The sequence below is a fragment of the Cherax quadricarinatus genome, chromosome 2 (genome assembly GCF_038502225.1).
Source record: "Cherax quadricarinatus isolate ZL_2023a chromosome 2, ASM3850222v1, whole genome shotgun sequence".
NCBI lineage: Eukaryota > Metazoa > Arthropoda > Malacostraca > Decapoda > Parastacidae > Cherax > Cherax quadricarinatus.
This window is the reverse complement of record NC_091293.1, coordinates 11,780,547-11,797,287: the sequence shown is the minus strand read 5'-3', so window position 1 is coordinate 11,797,287 and position 16,741 is coordinate 11,780,547. Positions and strand designations below refer to the sequence as shown.

The 16,741-nt window shown below is 39.9% G+C and overlaps 1 protein-coding gene across 4 annotated transcripts in view; it reads left to right on the top strand.

Annotated features, from left to right (window-relative positions):
- LOC128704509 (beta-1,3-galactosyltransferase 5-like) overlaps positions 1-2,538 on the top strand; it is a 170,032-nt gene extending 167,494 nt beyond the window's left edge. For all 4 annotated transcript variants that reach the window (XM_070087325.1, XM_070087328.1, XM_070087310.1 and 1 more), the window contains one exon: positions 1,513-2,538. In XM_070087325.1, the coding sequence (XP_069943426.1) occupies positions 1,513-2,091 (579 nt within the window). In that variant the 3' untranslated portion in view covers positions 2,092-2,538. The remainder of the gene's footprint in view (positions 1-1,512) is intronic.
- Positions 2,539-16,741: the final 14,203 nt, after the last annotated feature.

Below are 16,741 nucleotides of genomic sequence, written 5' to 3'. Positions count from 1 at the left end.
CACACTTTCATCCACCAAGTCCCACTCCTTGAGCCTTGAAATCAAAAGCTCAGCATTTGACTTTGTCAAGCCAAGATCTCTGATAAGGTAACTGAGGTGTGTTTGGTTTGGGTAGTAAGGATTCCTCCCAACAGCTGCATCTGTTAGATCATAGTCTTGTTCACTGTGCTCTTCATTTTCTGATTTGCTGCTTTCTTCTTCTGATGGTTGACATATTTCTGGAGGTGTAGGTGCAGGAAGGTCAGCACAGTGTGGTACTGGTGCAGTGGAAGAGGGAAGGTCTGGATAAGAAATAGCAGGTGCATTTTTCCCAGTTCGGTGTTTGGAAGGATCCACCAGACAGAAGTAACAGTTGGTTGAGTGATCAGTGGGTTCACACCATATTCCAGGAACACCAAACTTCATGGTTCTTTTTTCTCCTCTATATCATCCTGTAAAAGAACAAAAGAATTAGTTTCTGTTACATACATGTCATTTAAAAAAAATGTTCCTATTCAAGATTTTTCCCTTCATATAACTAATGACTTTCTTGCCTTCCAATGTTTTTTTACAATGTTCACAAGCAATATGAGGCGCCCAGGTCTTGTCTTGGTCCACATGTGCAGCAGAATGTATCTGGAGAATGACTGCAGCCTCTTGATGCCATTTCACTTCTTCTGATGTGTCTTCTCAGGTAGCCAGAGATGAAGTGAATGCTGGTTTGTGAGCTCCTGTTTTCATATTTGCCAAACAAAACCCTAGAACATAATAGTTTTACATCAGTCTTTCTTAAAAGTGTTCCAGAAGTGTCCTGACCACAAAAGCAAAGTTCCGGAATTAATTTTTTTTTTAAAGTTTGTTTAGTTATAAAGAATTAGGAAATGATGCTTATTTCCCCAGGAACACCACACAAGTGAATTTTTGTTACATAGTGTAATAATAATAATAATAATAATAATAATAATAATAATAATAATTATTATTATTAATGTCACTAATGAACATAAACACATACATAAACACTATACAAGAATATTACTGTGAACCTCAGTACATCAACTCTGTCAATATTGTTATTGTGATGAATGGTTTGAAAAACCGACAAGTTGAAGATTGAGACACTTATGCAGCATATGGGAATCTTCATTCAGGAAACGTTTCGCCACACAGTGGCTTCATCAGTCCAATACAAAGAGGAAGGCGTAATCAGGCTGAGGGATTGATTACCTCATACTCCTCCTCTCCTTACGCCTTCCTCTTTGTATTGGACTGATGAAGCCACTGTGTGGCGAAACGTTTCCTGAATGAAGATTCCCATATGCTGCATAAGTGTCTCAATCTTCAACATTGTTATTGCTGTAATACTGCTACTTCTACTAGTACTACTACTACTGCTACTACTACTACTACTACTACTACTACTACTACTACTAATAATAATAATAATAATAATAATAATAATAAAAATAATAATTAATGTGTATGATTTTTTCCTGTTATGGGGGTAACTACATTAGAAGGTTGTCATTGCAGGGTGTGGGAGCTCTGCAGTGGATCTCGGAGCATTGTATGCATGCTCGCTGGATCCTCAAGAGTGACGACGACATTGTCATTAATGTCTTCAGCTTGGTGGCGTTCCTCAAGTACTACGCTGCCTGGGAAACGTCGGCCAACGGCGCACCTCCGTCCAAACTGCTGTGCGCCGTGTGGTGGGGGATGCCCGTGCTGAGAGGCACGGGATGCGCCAAGTGGTGCGTCTCCATGGATGAGTTTCCCAACAGCACCTTCCCAACATACTGCTCCGGCTGCGCCTTCGTTATCCCGACGTACCTGGCACCCAGGCTCTATAACGCGTTCTTCCGGGTTCGGTTCCTGTGGGTGGACGATGCCTTCATCTCCGGAGTGATGGCCAAGGCGGCTGGCATCAGTCATCAGCCGCTTCATTCCCTTTACGAGCTCAACCATCATCTAATAGAGAAAAATATGATTTACGGCAACCGGCTCTTCTGTCATCACCCGGGAGCCGCCGGGGCCAGGGCGAAGTGGTGGCCACGCATCGTTCTCAAGGAGACCCGTCACTTACCCAACAGTTCTGAAGAAGTGTACTCGTGATATCGTGGTCTCAAGGCCTTGTCATTATGACATCATTGCATCCGGGCCTTATTTTCGTGATATCTTGGCCTCGAGACCTTGTCTTTGCGATATCTTGGCCTTCAGGTTTTGTCTTCGCGATGTCTTGGCCTCCAGACCTTGTCTTTGCGATGTATAGGTTTCCGGCCCTTGCTACACTCTTCCCACCCTCAGTCATAAAACGGCTAAAGTGATATTTTCCCGCCGGTTCCTGCAGGTTGCTCACTGACAACATCACAGCAACTACACAACAAAAACCAAAGTATTCAGCATTTTTGTTTTCGAAAAAAAAAAATTGCCTTCTAGCCTGCGCAGTTTTTAAACTGTTCTTTGTGTATTTATCTTCAGTGATTTATCGATTTATTTTCCAGCATTAAATGTTACAATTGCTAAATATAATTATCAGTCTTCATGGAGCACTTTCCTTTAATCCTGATCAACTTTTTTCTTCAAAACCAAAATTTCAGAATTCCTTTGTCCATTCGTTTTATTTTGTTTATCAGTGTTTCTTTTATTTATCTTCTTGCTGATGTTTATATTAGTCTCTTCGTTCCGATGTTAATATATTTCTTATAGTAAAGAAAATGTGTATTTACAGCTATTTAATATTTATAAAGTCACTCTCTTAGCAAATCAATGTCCCGTACATTGTTCAGAGCATAAATGTAATATATAAATGCCAGAGGTTAAGTAATATATAAATGCCAGAGGTTAAGTAATATATAAATGCCAGAGGTTAAGTAATATATAAATGCCAGAGGTTAAGTAATATATAAATGCCAGAGGTTAAGTAATATATAAATGCCAGAGGTTAAGTAATATATAAATGCCAGAGGTTAAGTAATATATAAATGCCAGAGGTTAAGTAATATATAAATGCCAGAGGTTAGGTAAAATATAAATGCCAGAGGTTAGGTAAAATATAAATGCCAGAGGTTAAGTAATATATAAATGCCAGAGGTTAAGTAATATATAAATGCCAGAGGTTAAGTAATATATAAATGCCAGAGGTTAAGTAATATATAAATGCCAGAGGTTAAGTAATATATAAATGCCAGAGGTTAAGTAATATATAAATGCCAGAGGTTAAGTAATATATAAATGCCAGAGGTTAAGTAATATATAAATGCCAGAGGTTAGGTAAAATATAAATGCCAGAGGTTAAGTAATATATAAATGCCAGAGGTCAAGTAAAATATAAATGCCAGAGGTTAAGTAATATATAAATGTCAGAGGTTAAGTAATATATAAATGCCAGAGGTTAAGAAATATATAAACGCCAGAGGTTAAGTAAAATATAAATGCCAGAGGTTAAGTAAAATATAAATGCCAGAGGTTAAGTAATATTTAAATGCCAGAGGTTAAGTAATATATAAATGCCAGAGGTTAAGTAATATATAAACGCCAGAGGTTAAGTAAAATATAAATGCCAGAGGTTAAGTAATATATAAATGCCAGAGGTTAAGTAATATATAAATGCCAGAGGTTAAGTAATATATAAATGCCAGAGGTTAAGTAAAATATAAATGCCAGAGGTTAAGTAATATATAAATGCCAGAGGTTAAGTAATATATAAATGCCAGAGGTTAAGTAATATATAAATGCCAGAGGTTAAGTAAAATATAAATGCCAGAGGTTAAGTAAAATATAAATGCCAGAGGTTAAGTAATATTTAAATGCCAGAGGTTAAGTAATATTTAAATGCCAGAGGTTAAGTAAAATATAAATGCCAGAGGTTAAGTAATATTTAAATGCCAGAGGTTAAGTAATATATAAATGCCAGAGGTTAAGTAAAATATAAATGCCAGAGGTTAAGTAATATATAAATGCCAGAGGTTAAGTAATATATAAATGCCAGAGGTTAAGTAATATATAAATGCCAGAGGTTAAGTAATATATAAATGCCAGAGGTTAAGTAATATATAAATGCCAGAGGTTAAGTAATATATAAATGCCAGAGGTTAGGTAAAATATAAATGCCAGAGGTTAGGTAATATATAAATGCCAGAGGTTAAGTAATATATAAATGCAAGAGGTTAAGTAATATATAAATACCAGAGGTTAAGTAATATATAAATGCCAGAGGTTAAGTAATATATAAATGCCAGAGGTTAAGTAATATATAAATGCCAGAGGTTAGGTAATATATAAATGCCAGAGGTTAAGTAATATATAAATGCCAGAGGTTAAGTAATATATAAATGCCAGAGGTTAAGTAATATATAAAAGCCAGAGGTTAGGTAATATATAAATGCCAGAGGTTAGGTAATATATAAATGCCAGAGGTTAAGTAATATATAAATGCCAGAGGTTAAGTAATATATAAATGCCAGAGGTTAAGTAATATATAAATGCCAGAGGTTAAGTAATATATAAATGCCAGAGGTTAAGTAATATATAAATGCCAGAGGTTAAGTAATATATAAATGCCAGAGGTTAAGTAATATATAAATGCCAGAGGTTAAGTAATATATAAATGCCAGAGGTTAAGTAATATATAAATGCCAGAGGTTAGGTAATATATAAATGCCAGAGGTTAAGTAATATATAAATGCCAGAGGTTAAGTAATATATAAATGCCAGAGGTTAAGTAATATATAAATGCCAGAGGTTAAGTAATATATAAATGCCAGAGGTTAAGTAATATATAAATGCCAGAGGTTAAGTAATATATAAATGCCAGAGGTTAAGTAATATATAAATGCCAGAGGTTAAGTAATATATAAATGCCAGAGGTTAAGTAATGTATAAACGCCAGAGGTTAAGTAATATATAAATGCCAGAGGTTAAGTAATATATAAATGCCAGAGGTTAAGTAATATATAAATGCCAGAGGTTAAGTAATATATAAATGCCAGAGGTTAAGTAATATATAAATGCCAGAGGTTAAGTAATATATAAATGCCAGAGGTTAAGTAATATATAAATGCCAGAGGTTAAGTAATATATAAATGCCAGAGGTTAAGTAATATATAAATGCCAGAGGTTAAGTAATATATAAATGCCAGAGGTTAGGTAAAATATAAATGCCAGAGGTTAAGTAATATATAAATGCCAGAGGTTAAGTAATATATAAATGCCAGAGGTTAGGTAAAATATAAATGCCAGAGGTTAAGTAATATATAAATGCCAGAGGTTAAGTAATATATAAATGCCAGAGGTTTGGTAAAATATAAATGCCAGAGGTTAAGTAATATATAAATGCCAGAGGTTAAGTAAAATATAAATGCCAGAGGTTAAGTAATATATAAATGCCAGAGGTTAAGTAATATATAAATGCCAGAGGTTAGGTAAAATATAAATGCCAGAGGTTAAGTAATATATAAATGCCAGAGGTTAAGTAATATATAAATGCCAGAGGTTAAGTAATATATAAACGCCAGAGGTTAAGTAATATATAAATGCCAGAGGTTAAGTAATATATAAATGCCAGAGGTTAAGTAATATATAAATGCCAAAGGTTAAGTAATATATAAATGCCAGAGGTTAAGTAATATATAAATGCCAGAGGTTTAGTAATATATAAATGCCAGAGGTTAAGTAATATATAAACGCCAGAGGTTAAGTAATATATAAATGCCAGAGGTTAAGTAATATATAAATGCCAGAGGTTAAGTAATATATAAATGCCAGAGGTTAAGTAATACATAAACGCCAGAGGTTAAGTAATATATAAATGCCAGAGGTTAAGTAATATATAAATGCCAGAGGTTAGGTAAAATATAAATGCCAGAGGTTAAGTAATATATAAATGCCAGAGGTTAAGTAATATATAAACGCCAGAGGTTAAGTAATATATAAATGCCAGAGGTTAAGTAATATATAAATGCCAGAGGTTAGGTAAAATATAAATGCCAGAGGTTAAGTAATATGTAAATGCCAGAGGTTAAGTAATATATAAACGCCAGAGGTTAGGTAAAATATAAATGCCAGAGGTTAAGTAATATATAAATGCCAGAGGTTAAGTAATATATAAATGCCAGAGGTTAAGTAAACTAAAAATGCCAGAGGTTAAGTAAAATATAAATGCCAGAGGTTAAGTAATATATAAATGCCAGAGGTTAAGTAATATATAAATGCCAGAGGTTAAGTAATATATAAATGCCAGAGGTTAAGTAATATATAAATGCCAGAGGTTAAGTAATATATAAATGCCAGAGGTTAAGTAATATATAAATGCCAGAGGTTAAGTAATATATAAATGCCAGAGGTTAAGTAATATATAAATGCCAGAGGTTAAGTAAACTAAAAATGCCAGAGGTTAAGTAAAATATAAATGCCAGAGGTTAAGTAAACTAAAAATGCCAGAGGTTAAGTAAAATATAAATGCCAGAGGTTAAGTAATATATAAATGCCAGAGGTTAAGTAATATATAAATGCCAGAGGTTAAGTAAACTAAAAATGCCAGAGGTTAAGTAAAATATAAATGCCAGAGGTTAAGTAATATATAAATGCCAGAGGTTAAGTAATATATAAACGCCAGAGGTTAGGTAAAATATAAATGCCAGAGGTTAAGTAATATATAAATGCCAGAGGTTAAGTAAACTAAAAATGCCAGAGGTTAAGTAATATATAAATGCCAGAGGTTAAGTAAAATATAAATGCCAGAGGTTAAGTAAAATATAAATGCCAGAGGTTAAGTAATATATAAATGTCAGAGGTTAAGTAATATATAAATGCCAGAGGTTAAGTAATATATAAATGCCAGAGGTTAAGTAATATATAAATGCCAGAGGTTAGGTAAAATATAAATGCCAGAGGTTAGGTAATATATAAATGCCAGAGGTTAAGTAATATATAAATGTCAGAGGTTAAGTAATATATAAATACCAGAGGTTAAGTAATATATAAATGCCAGAGGTTAAGTAATATATAAATGCCAGAGGTTAAGTAATATATAAATGCCAGAGGTTAGGTAATATATAAATGCCAGAGGTTAGGTAAAATATAAATGCCAGAGGTTAGGTAAAATATAAATGCCAGAGGTTAAGTAATATATAAATGCCAGAGGTTAAGTAATATATAAATGCCAGAGGTTAAGTAATATATAAATGCCAGAGGTTAAGTAATATATAAATGCCAGAGGTTAAGTAATATATAAATGCCAGAGGTTAAGTAATATATAAATGCCAGAGGTTAAGTAATATATAAATGCCAGAGGTTAAGTAATATATAAATGCCAGAGGTTAAGTAATATATAAATGCCAGAGGTTAAGTAATATATAAATGCCAGAGGTTAGGTAAAATATAAATGCCAGAGGTTAGGTAAAATATAAATGCCAGAGGTTAAGTAATATATAAATGCCAGAGGTTAAGTAATATATAAATGCCAGAGGTTAAGTAATATATAAATGCCAGAGGTTAAGTAATATATAAACGCCAGAGGTTAAGTAATATATAAATGCCAGAGGTTAAGTAATATATAAATGCCAGAGGTTAGGTAATATATAAATGCCAGAGGTTAAGTAATATATAAATGCCAGAGGTTAAGTAATATATAAACGCCAGAGGTTAAGTAATATATAAATGCCAGAGGTTAAGTAATATATAAATGCCAGAGGTTAGGTAATATATAAATGCCAGAGGTTAAGTAATATATAAATGCCAGAGGTTAAGTAATATATAAACGCCAGAGGTTAAGTAATATATAAATGCCAGAGGTTAAGTAATATATAAATGCCAGAGGTTAAGTAATATATAAATGCCAGAGGTTAAGTAATATATAAACGCCAGAGGTTAAGTAATATATAAACGCCAGAGGTTAAGTAATATATAAATGCCAGAGGTTAAGTAATATATAAATGCCAGAGGTTAAGTAATATATAAATGCCAGAGGTTAAGTAATATATAAATGCCAGAGGTTAAGTAATATATAAATGCCAGAGGTTAAGTAATATATAAATGCCGGAGGTTAAGTAATATACATATATAAATGCCAGAAGTGCTAGTCATATAACCCTGAGAGTGGAACTTTTGGTCAGGTGACCGAGGTCTTTCCCTGGGTTATCGGAACCATACTTAAAGAATATAATTTCCCAATATATGTATATTATACAACAGTATATTGCTCAGTGTATATTAGATACAATTGATAATAAAGTCATGGTGAATTATAGTTATGAATTTTAATAATACAGCATTAATAATACAGCATTAATAATACAGCATTAATAATACAGCATTAATAATACAGCATTAATAATACAGCATTAATAATACAGCATTAATAATACAGCATTAATAATACAGCATTAATAATACAGCATTAATAATACAGCATTAATAATACAGCATTAATAATACAGCATTAATAATACAGCATTAATAATACAGCATTAATAATACAGCATTAATAATACAGCATTAATAATACAGCATTAATAATACAGCATTAATGCTGCCAAGATGAATAAATATAATTATAAACAAATAAATAATAATTATAACAATAATTATTATTATACAAAAACTGAAAATAATGTTTCTTTTGGGAAAGAGGACGTGGGGGGGGGGGGGTAACTGACGCTAGTGAAGGGCTCTTGATCCAGGGAACTGGAGCTGCCCATCAATTCGTTGGATCAAATCTGACTTATAGTCAAGAAAAAAAATACTGGAAAAAACTTCCAGTTTTTTCATCAATGTTTCAAAGTCCGAATAACTTTAAAAATTATAAAATATTAAGTCTTGAGACTCAGTTTAAAATTATAATAATGGAACAGTTTAATGTAGATATTTGTTGCTTGCTTGGTGTGTGTTGCTTGGTGTGTGTTGCTTGCTTGGTGTGTGTTGCTTGGTGTGTGTTGCTTGCTTGGTGTGTGTTGCTTGGTGTGTGTTGCTTGGTGTGTGTTGCTAGCTTGGTGTGTGTTGCTTGGTGTGTGTTGCTTGGTGTGTGTTGCTTGCTTGGTGTGTGTTGCTTGCTTGGTGTGTGTTGCTTGCTTGGTGTGTGTTGCTTGCTTGGTGTGTGTTGCTTGCTTGGTGTGTGTTGTTTGCTTGGTGTGTGTTGTTTGCTTGGTGTGTGTTGCTTGCTTGGTGTGTGTTGCTTGATTGGTGTGTGTTGTTTGCTTGGTGTGTGTTGTTTGCTTGGTGTGTGTTGTTTGCTTGGTGTGTGTTGCTTGGTGTGTGTTGCTTGCTTGGTGTGTGTTGCTTGCTTGGTGTGTGTTGCTTGCTTGGTGTGTGTTGCTTGCTTGGTGTGTGTTGCTTGCTTGGTGTGTGTTGTTTGCTTGGTGTGTGTTGTTTGCTTGGTGTGTGTTGCTTGCTTGGTGTGTGTTGCTTGCTTGGTGTGTGTTGTTTGCTTGGTGTGTGTTGCTTGGTGTGTGTTGCTTGGTGTGTGTTGCTTGGTGTGTGTTGCTTGCTTGGTGTGTGTTGCTTGCTTGGTGTGTGTTGCTTGCTTGGTGTGTGTTGTTTGCTTGGTGTGTGTTGCTTGGTGTGTGTTGCTTGGTGTGTGTTGCTTGGTGTGTGTTGCTTGCTTGGTGTGTGTTGTTTGCTTGGTGTGTGTTGTTTGCTTGGTGTGTGTTGCTTGGTGTGTGTTGCTTGCTTGGTGTGTGTTGTTTGCTTGGTGTGTGTTGTTTGCTTGGTGTGTGTTGCTTGGTGTGTGTTGCTTGCTTGGTGTGTGTTGTTTGCTTGGTGTGTGTTGCTTGGTGTGTGTTGCTTGCTTGGTGTGTGTTGTTTGCTTGGTGTGTGTTGCTTGGTGTGTGTTGCTTGGTGTGTGTTGCTTGGTGTGTGTTGCTTGGTGTGTGTTGCTTGGTGTGTGTTGCTTGGTGTGTGTTGCTTGGTGTGTGTTGCTTGGTGTGTGTTGCTTGCTTGGTGTGTGTTGTTTGCTTGGTGTGTGTTGTTTGCTTGGTGTGTGTTGCTTGGTGTGTGTTGCTTGCTTGGTGTGTGTTGTTTGCTTGGTGTGTGTTGCTTGGTGTGTGTTGCTTGGTGTGTGTTGCTTGATGTGTGTTGCTTGGTGTGTGTTGCTTGGTGTGTGTTGCTTGGTGTGTGTTGCTTGGTGTGTGTTGCTTGCTTGGTGTGTGTTTCTTGCTTGGTGTATGTTGCTTGCTTGGTGTGTGTTGTTTGCTTGGTGTGTGTTGCTTGGTGTGTGTTGCTTGGTGTGTGTTGCTTGCTTGGTGTATGTTGCTTGCTTGGTGTATGTTGCTTGCTTGGTGTGTGTTGTTTGCTTGGTGTGTGTTGCTTGGTGTGTGTTGCTTGGTGTGTGTTGCTTGCTTGGTGTATGTTGCTTGCTTGGTGTGTGTTGTTTGCTTGGTGTGTGTTGCTTGGTGTGTGTTGTTTGCTTGGTGTGTGTTGCTTGGTGTGTGTTGCTTGGTGTGTGTTGCTTGCTTTGTGTATGTTGCTTGCTTGGTGTGTGTTGTTTGCTTGGTGTGTGTTGCTTGGTGTGTGTTGCTTGGTGTGTGTTGCTTGGTGTGTGTTGCTTGGTGTGTGTTGCTTGCTTGGTGTGTGATGCTTGCTTGGTGTGTGTTGCTTGGTGTGTGTTGCTTGCTTGGTGTGTGTTGCTTGGTGTGTGTTGCTTGCTTGATGTGTGTTGCTTGCTTGGTGTGTGTTGCTTGCTTGGTGTGTGTTGCTTGGTGTGTGTTGCTTGCTTGGTGTGTGTTGCTTGGTGTGTGTTGCTTGCTTGATGTGTGTTGCTTGCTTGGTGTGTGTTGCTTGCTTGGTGTGTGTTGCTTCCTTGGTGTGTGTTGCTTGCTTGGTGTGTGTTGTTTGCTTGGTGTGTGTTGCTTGGTGTGTGTTGCTTGGTGTGTGTTGCTTGGTGTGTGTTGCTTGGTGTGTGTTGCTTGCTTGGTGTGTGATGCTTGCTTGGTGTGTGTTGCTTGCTTGGTGTGTGATGCTTGCTTGGTGTGTGTTGCTTGGTGTGTGTTGCTTGCTTGGTGTGTGTTGCTTGGTGTGTGTTGCTTGCTTGGTGTGTGTTGCTTGGTGTGTGTTGCTTGGTGTGTGTTGCTTGCTTGGTGTGTGTTGCTTGCTTGGTGTGTGTTGCTTGGTGTGTGTTGCTTGCTTTGTGTGTGTTGCTTGGTGTGTGCTGCTTGCTTGGTGTGTGTTGTTTGCTTGGTGTGTGTTGCTTGCTTGGTGTGTGTTGCTTGCTTGGTGTGTGTTGCTTGCTTGGTGTGTGTTGTTTGCTTGGTGTGTGTTGCTTGCTTGGTGTGTGTTGTTTGCTTCGTGTGTGTTGCTTGCTTGGTGTGTGTTGCTTGCTTGGTGTGTGTTGTTTGCTTGGTGTGTGTTGTTTGCTTGGTGTGTGTTGTTTGCTTGGTGTGTGTTGCTTGCTTGGTGTGTGTTGTTTGCTTGGTGTGTGTTGCTTGCTTGGTGTGTGTTGTTTGCTTGGTGTGTGTTGCTTGCTTGGTGTGTGTTGCTTGCTTGGTGTGTGTTGTTTGCCTGGTCTGTGTTGCTTGCTTGGTGTGTGTTGCTTGCTTGGTGTGTGTTGTTTGCTTGGTGTGTGTTGCTTGCTTGGTGTGTGTTGCTTGCTTGGTGTGTGTTGTTTGCTTGGTGTGTGTTGTTTGCTTGGTGTGTGTTGCTTGCTTGGTGTGTGTTGCTTGCTTGGTGTGTGTTGCTTGCTTGGTGTGTGTTGCTTGCTTGGTGTGTGTTGCTTGCTTGGTGTGTGTTGTTTGCTTGGTGTGTGTTGCTTGCTTGGTGTGTGTTGTTTGCTTGGTGTGTGTTGCTTGCTTGGTGTGTGTTGCGTGCTTGGTGTGTGTTGTTTGCTTGGCGTGTGTTGCTTGCTTGGTGTGTGTTGCTTGCTTGGTGTGTGTTGTTTGCTTGGTGTGTGTTGCTTGCTTGGTGTGTGTTGCTTGCTTGGTGTGTGTTGTTTGCTTGGTGTGTGTTGCTTGCTTGGTGTGTGTTGCTTGCTTGGTGTGTGTTGTTCGCTTGGTGTGTGTTGCTTGCTTGGTGTGTGTTGTTTGCTTGGTGTGTGTTGCTTGCTTGGTGTGTGTTGTTTGCTTGGTGTGTGTTGTTTGCTTTGTGTGTGTTGCTTGCTTGGTGTGTGTTGCTTGCTTGGTGTGTGTTGCTTGCTTGGTGTGTGTTGCTTGCTTGGTGTGTGTTGTTTGCTTGGTGTGTGTTGCTTGCTTGGTGTGTGTTGTTTGCGTGGTGTGTGTTGCTTGCTTGGTGTGTGTTGTTTGCTTCGTGTGTGTTGTTTGCTTGGTGTGTGTTGCTTGCTTGGTGTGTGTTGCTTGCTTGGTGTGTGTTGCTTGCTTGGTGTGTGTTATTTGCTTGGTGTGTGTTGCTTGCTTGGTGTGTGTTGCTTGCTTGGTGTGTGTTGTTTGCTTGGTGTGTGTTGCTTGCTTGGTGTGTGTTGCTTGCTTGGTGTGTGTTGCTTGCTTGGTGTGTGTTGCTTGCTTGGTGTGTGTTTTCTTGCTTGGTGTGTGTTGCTTGCTTGGTGTGTGTTGCTTGATTGGTGTTTGTTGCATGCTTGGTGTGTGTTGCTTGTTTGGTGTGAGTTGCTTGCTTGGTGTGTGTTGCTTGCTTAATGTGTGTTGCTTGCTTGGTGTGTGTTGCTTGCTTGGTGTGTGTTGCTTGCTTGGTGTGTGTTGCTTGCTTGGTGTGTGTTGCTTGCCTGGTGTGTGTTGCTTGCTTTGTGTGTGTTGCTTGCTTGGTGTGTGTTGCTTGCTTGGTGTGTGTTGCTTGTTTGGTGTGTGTTGCTTGCTTGGTGTGTGCTGCTTGCTTGGTGTGTGTTGCTTGCTTGGTGTGTGTTGCTTGCTTGGTGTGTGTTGCTTGCTTGGTGTGTGTTGCTTGTTTGGTGTGAGTTGCTTGCTTGGTGTGTGTTGCTTGCTTAATGTGTGTTGCTTGCTTGGTGTGTGTTGCTTGCTTGGTGTGTGTTGCTTGCTTGGTGTGTGTTGCTTGCTTGGTGTGTGTTGCTTGCTTGGTGTGTGTTGCTTGCTTGGTGTGTGTTGCTTGCTTGGTGTGTGTTGCTTTCTTGGTGTGTGTTGCTTGTTTGGTGTGAGTTGCTTGCTTGGTGTGTGTTGCTTGCTTAATGTGCGTTGCTTGCTTGGTGTGTGTTGCTTGCTTGGTGTGTGTTGCTTGCTTGGTGTGTGTTTCTTGCTTGGTGTGTGTTGCTTGCTTGGTGTGTGTTGCTTGCTTGGTGTGTGTTGCTTGCTTGGTGTGTGTTGCTTGTTTGGTGTGTGTTGCTTGCTTGGTGTGTGTTGCTTGCTTGGTGTGTGTTGCTTGCTTGGTGTGTGTTGCTTGCTTGGTGTGTGTTGCTTGCTTGGTGTGTGTTGCTTGCTTGGTGTGTGTTGCTTGCTTAATGTGTGTTGCTTGCTTGGTGTGTGTTGCTTGCTTGGTGTGTGTTGCTTGCTTGGTGTGTGTTGCTTGCTTGGTGTGTGTTGCTTGCTTGGTGTGTGTTGCTTGCTTGGTGTGTGTTGCTTGCTTGGTGTGTGTTGCTTGCTTGGTGTGTGTTGCTTGCTTAATGTGTGTTGCTTGCTTGGTGTGTGTTGCTTGCTTGGTGTGTGTTGCTTGCTTGGTGTGTGTTGCTTGCTTAATGTGCGTTGCTTGCTTGGTGTGTGTTGCTTGCTTGGTGTGTGTTGCTTGGTGTGTGTTGCTTGCTTCGTATGTGTTTCTTGCTTGTTGTGTGTTGCTTGCTTGATGTGTGTTGCTTGCTTTGTGTGTGTTGCTTGTTTAGTGTGTGTTGCTTGCTTGGTGTGTGTTGCTTGCTTGGTGTGTGTTGCTTGCTTGGTGCGTGTTGCTTTCTTGGTGTGTGTTGCTTGCTTGATTTGTGTTGCTTGGTGTGTGTTGCTTGGTTGGTGTGTGTTGCTTCGTGTGTGATGCTTGCTTGGTGTGTTTTGCTTGGTGTGTGTTGCTTTGTGTGTGTTGCTTGCTTAATGTGTGTTGCTTGCTTGGTGTGTGCTGCTTGGTGTGTGTTGCTTGCTTGGTGTGTGTTGCTTGGTGTGTGTAGCTTGCTTTGTGTGTGTTGCTTGCTTAGTGTGTGTTGCTTGCTTGGTATGTGTTGCTTGGTGTGTGTTGCTTGCCTGGTGTGTGTTGCTTGCTTGGTGTGTGTTGCTTGCTTGGTTTGTGTTGCTTGGTGTGTGTTGCTTGCTTGGTGTGTGTTGCTTGGTGTGTGATGCTTGCTTGGTGTGTGTTGCTTAGTGTGTGTTGCTTGTTTGGTGCGTGTTGCTTGGTGTGTGTTGCTTGCTTGGTGTGTGCTGCTTGGTGTGTGTTGCTTGCTTGGTGTGTGTTGCTTCGTGTGTGTAGCTTGCTTGGTGTGTGTTGCTTGCTTGGTATGTGTTGCTTGCTTGGTGTGTGTTGCTTGCTTGGTGTGTGTTGCTTGCTTGGTGTGTGTTGCTTGCTTGGTGTGTGTTGCTTGCTTGGTGTGTGTTGCTTGCTTGGTGTGTGTTGCTAGCTTAGTGTGCGTTGCTTGCTTGCTGTGTGTTGCTTGCTTGGTGTGTGTTGCTCGCTTATTGTGCGTTGCTTGCTTGGTGTGTGTTGTTTGCTTGGCGTGTGCTGCTTGCTTGGTGTATGCTGCTTGCTTGGTGTGTGTTGCTTGCACTGGCGGTGTTGTGTGCTTGTTGTGTTGCTTGCTTGGTGTGAGTTGCTTGCATTGGCAGTGCTGCTTGCTTGGTGTGTGTTGCTTGTTTGGTGTGTGTTGCTTGCTTAGTGTGTGTTGCTTGGTGTGTTTTGTTTGTTTGGTGTGTGCTGCTTGCTTGATGTGTGTTGCTTGCTTCGTGTGAGCTGCTATTACAACCCAGGAACATTCAAACCTGTTACCCTGGGTGTATATGGAAGCAAGTTGCAGAACAAACGCAGCTGAATGTCTCTGAATTATATTAACCTTCACCAAGTGCGATTATAAGTATTTGCAAATATGTACACTATATACAGTTAGAAATGTAAAGACACAGACCCAGCCAGGAAACAGAATGGACAACCGTGTTCAACCAGTTCTAGAATGGAAATGACAAGGGTGTAAACGTGAGTGGTGACAACATCATCTCCACAATTGCCAGACCCACCTTCTCATTGGCTGAACCTAGGTACTGGTCTGACAATGGGGCCTTAGCACTCGTTTTGCTGTTTGGGGAGGTAGCCTTTTAATGAGGGTGTGTATATGCGCCGAATAAAGGGTACATACTCTTTGCATGCCACAGCTCCTTGGTGTGTGCTTCTTGCTTGGTGTGTGTTGCTTGAACTGGCGGTGTTGTTCACTTGGTGTGTGTTGCTTGCTTGGAGTGTGCTGCTTGCCTGGTGTGTGTTGCTTGCTTGGTGTGTGTTGCTTGCTTGGTGTGTGTTGCTTAGTGTGTGTGGCTTGCACTGGCTGTGTTGCTTGCTTGGTATTTGTTGCTCGCTTGGTATTTGTTGCTTGCTTGGTGTGTGTTGCTTGCACTGGCAGTGTTGCTTGCTTGGTGTCTGTTGCTTGCTTGATGTGTGTTGTTTACTTGGTGTGTGATGCTTGTTTGGTGTGTGTTGCTTGCTTGGTGTGTGTTGCTTGCACTGGCGGTGTTGCTTGCTTGGTATTTGTTGCTTGCTTGGTGTGTGTTGCTTGGTGTGTGTTGCTTGCTTGGTGTGTGTTGCTTGCTTGGAGTGTGTTGCTTGCTTGGTGTGTGTTGATTGCACTGGCGGTGTTGCTTGCTTGGTGTGTATTGCTTGCACTGGCAGTGTTGCTTGCTTGGTGTGTGTTGCTTGCACTGGCAGTGTTGCTTGCCTGATGTGTGTTGTTTGCTTGGTGTGTGTTGCTTGCTTGGTGTATGTTGCTTGCTTGGTGTGTGTTGCTTGACTGGTGTGTGTTGCTTCTTTGGTGTGTGTTGCTTGCTTGGTGTGTGCTGCTTACTTGGTGTGTGCTGCTTGCTTGGTGTGCGTTGCTTGGTGTGTGTTGCTTGCTTTGTGTGTGTTGCTTTCTTGGTGTGTGTTGCTTGCACTGGCGGTGTTGCTGGCTTGGTGAGTGTTGTTTCCATGGGGTGTGTTGCTTGCACTGGCGGTGCTGCTTGCTTTGTGTGTGTTGCTTGCTTAGTGTGTGTTGCTTGCTTGGTGTGTGTTGCTTGCTTGGTATGTGTTGTTTGCTTGGCATGTGTTGCTTGCTTTTTATGTGCTGCTCGTTTGGTGTGTGTTGCTTTCTTGGTGTGTGTTGCTTGCTTGGTGCGTGTTGCTTGCTTGGTGTGTGTTGCTTGCTTGGTGTGTGTTGCTTGGTGTGTGTTGCTTGTTTGGTGTGTGTTGCTTGCTTGGTGTGTGTTGCTTGATTGGTGTGTGTTGCTTGCTCGGTGTGTGCTGCTTGCTTGAGTGTGTTGCTTGCTTTGTGTGTGTTGCTTGCTTGGTGTGTGTTGCTTTTTTGGTGTGTGTTGCTTGCTTGGTGTGTGTTACTTGCTTCTTGTGTGTTGCTTGCTTGGTGTGTGTTGTTTGCTTGGTGTATGTTGTTTGCTTGGTGTGTGTTGCTTTTTTGGTGTGTGTTGCTTGCTTGGTGTGTGTGGCTTGTTTGGTGTGTGTTGCTTGCTTGGTGTGTGTTGCTTGCTTGGTGTGTGCTGCTTGCTTGGTGTTTGCTGCTTGTCTGGTGTGTGTTGCTTGCTTGGTGTGTGTTGCTTGCTTGGTGTGTGTTGCTTGCTTGGTGTGTGCTGCTTGCTTGGTGTGTGTTGCTTGCTTGGTGTGTGTTGCTTGCTTGGTGTGTGTGTGTGTGTTGCTTGTTTGGTGTGTGTTGCTTGCTGGGTGTGTTTTGATTTTTTGGTGTGTGTTGCTT